Here is a 7,487-nt window from a genome sequence, read left to right as displayed (position 1 = left end):
GCCACAGGAAGTTATTACAATCCGGTTGCAACCTCTAAAGATGTCCCCGTTCTCACAGCACCTCGACCGTTTTTTTTGTTTTTCCTTCCCGTGATATTCACTTCTTCGTAACGCTGTGGGTGGCGAAGGAGTAACTCCGCTATCGTTGCCCAGAGAAGTCTCTGGGAGCAGAGAGAAAGAGAGAAGGAGAGGGAGAAACAAAGACGTGGAGAGGAACTTAGAGACCGAAGGGGGAGGTTTCCCGGAACGGATTTCGAGACTGCATCTGACTGAGGATGGCAGATAGTCCCTCTCAGTCCGAGCCTCTGGCTTTGCAAGAGCTCAGTGACGACTTCAAGAAACCAACCCTGCCGGTGCCCCCGGTGGTGCGCGGCAAGGCCCCGGCCACCAATCCTCCAAACCCTGAGGAGGTGAAGAAGGAAAGGCCCGCGGCGTCGCTAGAGCCCGATTCCGGGGAGCCTGACGCCCCGCCAGCCCGGCCGGACAGCGGGGGCAACAGGAGTCCACCGAAGGAGCAGCCGCGGCCCCCCACAGCGGCTCCTTCCCTTGGCGGCCCGGCCCGGGCTCCCCCTTACCAAGAGCCGCCGTGGGGTGGCCCCGCGACGGCCCCCTACAGCTTAGAGACACTCAAGGGCGGCACCATCCTTGGCACCCGCAGCTTGAAAGGGACGAGTTGCTGCCTTTTCGGGAGGCTGTCTAGCTGCGACGTGTGCCTGGAGCACCCTTCGGTGTCCCGGTACCACGCCGTGCTGCAGCACAGGGCGTCGGGCCTCGAAGAAGAAAGCGACGGCCACGGGCCGGGCTTCTATCTTTACGATCTGGGAAGCACCCACGGCACTTTTCTTAACAAAACCCGCATCCCACCCCGCACCTATTGTCGCGTCCACGTCGGGCATGTTCTTCGCTTTGGAGGCAGCACCCGGCTCTTTCTTCTTCAGGTAAGTAGAAAAATCGAGGATTGCAATCTCTGGAGTGCACCGGGCTGGCTTCCAGAGCTCCTTAAACTGTCACTGAGGAAGGAGATTCTCCCGGTCAGCGATGACAAAAGTGGAGGAGTCTGGCCCCTCTCCAGACCTCTCTGCGCATTGCCGTGTTTCTGAAAGTGACTCCAACAATCCAGAACTCCGAAAGAATCATTCTTTCGCTTGGTTCATCAGGGACCAGAGGAAGACCGAGAGGCAGAATCCAAGTTGACGGTAACGCAACTGAAGGAATTGCGCAAGCAGCAGCAAATGATGTTGGAGAAGAAGATGTTAGGAGAAGACTCGGATGAGGAAGAAGAGGATACCACTGAAAGGAAGAGAAATACTAGTAGTCAAGATGATGAAGTGGGCTGCACCTGGGGAATGGGTAAGAAATTAAAATTGCTGCGGAGGTTAATATTTTAAATTCATGACTAGTGGTCATACAGCTTTTCATGACTTTTTGAGATAGGTGAGACAAATACAATTTGGACACGAGATTACCAAAACCCACAGAGATTTGTTAGCTTGTCTGATGTCCAAAAATTGAATTATGGGCACTATGAATTTCTTTTAATGCGTTTTACAGCGCACTTCCTTGTTCAAAACTCTTCCTCAGCGCACAACTAATTTATTATTTTTACCATATATATATTATGCATATATATATCTATATATCTATATCTATAGATATATATAGTATCTTGATTATCATCACTGGGGGGATGGAACTATATTCAATCAAATAACATGGAATGTTCAGTATAGGATAGTCCCTCTAATTTTTTGTACTTTATGTAAATTCCCTGAAATGTGAAATAGCTAATCAGAGAGAGCTTGTCCCTTAGCCAGAGGAATAAATTGAATTTTCCATAATGTCAGGCATTTTGGAGGATGGGTATTCAGGAACTAGGAATATAAAAAGAAGAGGGCCTTAATATGTCATTGGGAAGACTGGATAAATATTGTGAAATTACTTTTGTAAGTGCCAAACAAAAGCTAGAAACCATAAGTACGCCAGAGTGAGGGTTCAGAGAAGGGAGTAATCACTGAGAATTTAGACCTGCACTGTCGAGTATGGTAGCCATTACCCACATGTAGGTATTGGGCACTTACAGAATGGCTAGTCCAAACTACACTCTAGATTTCAAAGACTTAGTGTAAAAAAATAATGTAAAATATTCATAATATTTTTATACTGATTACATGATAGTAATTTTACCCGTTTCTCCTTTTTAATGTGGCTACTAGAAAATGAAAAACTTTTTTAAAAGATTTTATTTATTTTTTGAGAGAGAGAATGGGCGTGAGCAGGGGGAGGGGCAGAAGGAGAGGGAGAGACAGGAGTCTGACTGAGCCACCCAGGCACCCCGAAAATGAAACACTTCATGTATGGCTTTTATTATATTTCTGTTGGGCAACCCTGACTTAAAATTTGGAAAAGTTTTTAAGTTTACAAACAGACCGGTCTTGAGCTGGAACTTGAAGGAAAGGAAAATTAGGCCCCAGGAAGCTGAGTGTTGAGAATGGTTTTCAGGGAAGGATTGATGATTTTAAGGGAGTAATGAGTAGACTAGTCTACTTGACAGATACTGTAAATATTAAGAAGTTATATTGGAGACAGAGTATTAGACCCCGGTGATAGAGAGCAGGAATGCCAGGCCAAGAAGCTTAGATTTTTTTTTCCATGGACAATGTGGTAGGTAATTTTGTTTTTAAAATATAGTGATGGAGAAAAAAAAACAACAACAAGGTGCCATGAAAACAAGTTTTAATTTGTCACACAATTTAGAAAAACTAAAGATATTTATACTGGTGATTTTGTGTTTGCCCCCTTCCCCCCATCCCCCACCTTTCTTTTCATTGATAACTATATCTTTATGCAGGCTGAGTGGAAAGTGGGTATCATTAAGACAGTCTCTTCCTATGTCTATCTTTTCTTTCTTTCCCTGTAGGAGAAGATGCTGTAGAAGATGAGGCTGAAGAGAACCCCATTGTCTTAGAGTTTCAGCAGGAAAGGGAGGCCTTTTATATAAAGGATCCAAAAAAGGCTCTCCAAGGTTTTTTTGACCGAGAAGGTATGTAAACAGATTCTGACCCTGCCAGTAAAAGGTATCCATAGCAGTGTTGTTTTGTAGATCTTCAGGGTACTTAGAAATGCTGTATTTTATCTGCTGTTCTCCTTAATCAGTTCTTGCCCTTGTGGTCGATTGCTTCAGGTTTATTTTGAAAACTAGTAAAAGTCCTGTTAGTCTTATCTTGGAAAAAAGGGACTGCTTTTTTTTTTTTTTTTTTTGACTAGTCTCAGTCTTCTGAAAAGATCCTAGACTTGGGTGGTGGGGAGATTGACCTAACTTCTTAAATTTTTTTGTTTCCAATTCATCTGATCTTTTGTAAATCTTAACATAGATGTCCACGTTATATGATTTAATGAATGTTTCCACAGAGGATTGTTTCAGTAGAGCTGCTTTGAGAGAACATCTGTGTGTGTGTGTATGAATATATATATGAACTGGTTGCATTCTGCACTTAATATTTATGCTTTTAAAAACCAGGCAATTGTGACAAGTTAACAGCTTACATTTACAACTTAAATAAGTGTGAAAGGTGCTATATAGTGGACAGAGCTATTTTTGGAGAGTTGATTGTTTTGATCTGAGTTTGCTTTTCTATGCCTCAAGTTCATCCTAATTTTTTTTAAAAGGTTTATTTATATATTTTAGAAAGTGAGAGAGCAAGCAGGGGGAGGGTCAGAGGGAGAGAGACATTTCCTGAAGCAGACTCCCTGCTGAGTGCAGATCCCAACACGGGGCTTTATCCCAGGACCTTGAGATCACCACCTGACCTAAAATCAAGAGTCGGCCACTTAACTGACTAAGCCAGCCACCCATGCTCCCTAGGCTCATCCTAGTTTTATTATCAGATGATAATCCCTAGGAATAAGCAGTGAAACATTTTGAAATTTAGTGTTCAGTGTGGTATGGGAACTTGATATTCTTATTTAACCTTTCCTCTCTTTTCCATTTTTCTCAACTAGTAGTTTTCAGATATTATTAAAATTGTTTTGTCTTTCTTCCTCCCACAGGAGAAGAATTAGAATATGAATTTGATGAACAGGGACATAGCACTTGGCTCTGTAGGGTGAGGTATGTTCTGTTCTCATTAATGTCCATTTCTGAAAAGTGGTCAATTTCACGTTATAGACAACAAACCCAAAGAGTAACTTCAGCCTTATTTTTAGGCTGTTCTTGAATTTGGGCCTTGATAATTTGGCCAGTGGGGTGGGGTGGGTCAGAGGTATAAGGAAAAGATTTGAAGTCCGACCTTGGCAAGATAGAGCAAGATGAATGGAGAGATTAAAAAGGCATGTCAAAAAATTACTATTATCACAGCATATTAGGTTTTTTTTTTTCCCCATGAGAATTGGAGCTTAGTACTGTACTATGATTCCCTCCAAACCAATACAGATTACCTGTGGATGATTCAACTGGAAAACAGCTGGTAGCTGAGGCCATTCATTCAGGAAAGAAAAAAGAAGCAATGATCCAGTGTTCACTGGAAGCTTGTCGAATCCTTGATACTTTGGGATTGCTGCGGCAGGAGGCAGGTATGTGGGAATGCTTCTTTTCCTTGAAAGAATGAAAGAGAGGGAGGGAGGGAGGTAGGAAGAGAGATACAAAGAGATGTCTCTTCTGACAGAGACAGAAAGAAAAAGAAAGAAGAAAGGAAAATTTAACACAGAAGGCGATTAACTATCTTCTAGGGGGAAAGTGTAAATTGTCTAGAATTCTATGAAGTGAAAACAAAAGATTCCATATCTCAGTACCCACAGAAAGCCATTGTTTATATTCTCCTAGACAGTTTCATGTGTTCAGAACTAGATCCTTTAATAAAAAGCAAATACTCATACACAAATACATTTATATTACTTATACTCTTTCATACTTATATTTTTCACGTAAGAATGTATCATGGATATTACCTATGTGATTGCATTAAATTTATCTCATTTTAAAAACCTGTCTGGTTATATCATCATTTATTAATAAAGGCTTATGCTATATTTTTGTTTATTTTAAAAGTAGTTTTTATTATTGCAAAGTAACTTAGGTATAGTTTAAAACTACCAAAGGCTTATAACAAAATATACCTGTTCCTTGCCCTGCCTCTCCTCAGTCTTCAACCTTAGAAGGAAGTCTTTTAAACTCTTTCAATTATTTCTTTTGACATTTATAAAAATATCCATATTTCCCAAAAGGAAGAGTGTGCTACTTTATTTTGAGTCATTTATTTTATTTTTTGTTTATTTTTATTTAAATTCAATTAATTAACATATAATGTATTATTAGTTTCAGAGGTAGTCAGTGATCCATCAGTCTTATCCTCAGTGCTCATTACATTACGTGCCCTCCTTAATGTCCACCCAGTTACCTTATCCCCCATCCCCTCCCCTCTAGCAACCCTCAGTTTGTTTCCTATGATTAAGAGTCTCTTATGGCTAGTCTCCCTCTCTGATTTTGTCATTTTATTTTTTCCTCTCTTTCCCTATGCTCCTCCGTTTTGTTTCTTAAGTTCCACATATGAGTGAGATCATATAATTGTCTTACTCTGATTGACTTATTTCGCTTAGCATAATACCCTCTAGTTCCATCCATGTAGTTTCAAATAGCAAAATTTCATTTTTTTGATGGCTGAGTAATATGCCATTATATATATATATACACCACATCTTCTTTATTCATTCATCTGTTGATGGACATCTGGGCTCTTTCCATAGTTTGGCCATTGTAGACATTGCTGCTATAAACACTGGGGAGCGGTGCCCCGTCAGATCACTATGTTTGTATGTGATTGTTTGGGGTAAATCCCTAGTAGTGCAATTGCTGGATCATAGGGTAGTTCTATTTTCAACTTTTGAGGAACCTCCATACTGTTTTCCAGAGTGGCTGCACCAGTTTGCATTCCCACCAACAGTGTAAGAGGGTTCCCCTTTCTCTGCATCCTCACCAACATCTGGCGTTCCCTTACTTATTATTTTGGCCATTCTGACAGATGTGAGGTGGTATCTCATTGTGTTTTTTTTATTTGTATTTCCCTGATGCCGAGTGATGTTGAGCATTTTTTCATGTGTCTGTTGGCCATTTGTGTGTCTTCTTTTTTTTAAGATTTTATTTATTTGACAGAGAGAGAGAGCACACACAAGCAGGGGAAGGGGCGGAGGCAGAAGGAGAAGCAGGCTGCCCACTGAGCAAGGAGCCCGATGCAGGACTCGATCCCAGGACCCTGGGATCATGACCTGAACCGAAGGCAGACAATTAACGACAGAGCCACCCAGGCATTTCAGTTCTTTAGAGAAATGTCTGTTCACGTCTCCTGCCCATTTCTTGATTGGATTATTTGTTCTTTGGGTGTTGCGTTTGAGAAGTTCTTTATAGGTTTTGGATACTAGCCGTTTATCTGATACTCATTTGCAAATATCTTTTCCCATTCTGTTGGTTGTCTTTTGGTTTTGTCAACTGTTTCCTTTGCTGTACAAAAGCTTTTTATCTTGATGAAGTCCCAATAGTTCATTTTTGCCTTTGTTTCCCTTGCCTTTGGAGATGTGTCTAGCAAGAAGTTGCTGTAGCCGAGATCACAAAGGTTGCTGCCTGTGCTCTCTAGGATTTTGATGGATTCCTGTCTCACATTTAGGTCTTTCATCTATTTTGAGTTTATTTTTGTGTATGGTATAAGAAAATGGTCCAGTTTCATTCTCCTGCATGTGGCTGTCCAATTTATCCAACACCATTTGTTGAAGAGACTTTTTTCCACTGGATATTCTTTCCTTCTTTGCCGAAGATTAGTTGACGATAGAGTTGAGGGTCCATTTCTGGATTCCCTATGCTGTTCCATTGTTCTATGTGTCTGTTTTTGTGCCAATACCATACTGTCTTGATGACTACAGCTTTGTAATAGAGGTTGAAGTCCGGAATTATGATGCCACCAGCATTGGTTTTCTTTTTCAACATCCCTTTGGCTATTCAGGGTCTTTTCTGGTCCCATACAAATTTTAGAATTATTTATTCCAGCCCTGTGAAAAAAGTTGATGATATTTTGATAGGGTTTGCATTGAATATATTGATTGCTCAAGGTAGCATAGACATTTTAACAATATTTGTTCTTCTAATCCATGAGCATGGAACGCTTTTCCATTTCTTTGTGTCTTCCTCAATTTCTTTCATGAGTATTCTATATTTTTCTGAGTACAGATCCTTTGCTTCTTTGATTAGGTTTATTCCTAGGTATCTTAGGTTTTGGGTGCAATTGTAAGTGGGATCAACTCCCTAATTTCTCTTTCTTCTGTCTCGTTGGTGTATACAAATGCAACTGATTTCCATAGAACTGCAACTGATTTCTGTGCATTGATTTTATATACTGTGACATTGCTGAATTCCTGTATGAGTTCTTGCAATTTAGGGGTGCAGTCTTTTGGGTTTTCCACATGACAGAGTATCATGTCATCTGCGAAGAGTGAGAGTTTGACTT

The 7,487-nt window shown here is 40.8% G+C and overlaps 1 protein-coding gene across 1 annotated transcript in view; it reads left to right on the top strand.

Annotated features, from left to right (window-relative positions):
- The first annotated feature begins 73 nt into the window (after positions 1 to 73).
- SLC4A1AP (solute carrier family 4 member 1 adaptor protein) overlaps positions 74 to 7,487 on the top strand; it is a 32,460-nt gene continuing 25,046 nt past the window's right edge. The window contains exons 1-5 of the mRNA XM_045809168.2: positions 74 to 938; positions 1,158 to 1,350; positions 2,918 to 3,040; positions 4,048 to 4,108; positions 4,430 to 4,569. Of these exons, the coding sequence (XP_045665124.2) occupies positions 276 to 938; positions 1,158 to 1,350; positions 2,918 to 3,040; positions 4,048 to 4,108; positions 4,430 to 4,569 (1,180 nt within the window). The 5' untranslated portion in view covers positions 74 to 275. The remainder of the gene's footprint in view (positions 939 to 1,157; positions 1,351 to 2,917; positions 3,041 to 4,047; positions 4,109 to 4,429; positions 4,570 to 7,487) is intronic.

The sequence above is a fragment of the Ursus americanus genome, chromosome 7 (genome assembly GCF_024610735.1).
Source record: "Ursus americanus isolate L20-20 chromosome 7, mUrsAme1.1.p, whole genome shotgun sequence".
In the NCBI taxonomy this organism is placed as follows: Eukaryota; Metazoa; Chordata; class Mammalia; order Carnivora; family Ursidae; genus Ursus; species Ursus americanus.
The sequence above is the reverse complement of the archived record's forward strand: the minus strand, read 5'-3'. Positions and strand labels throughout refer to the sequence as shown.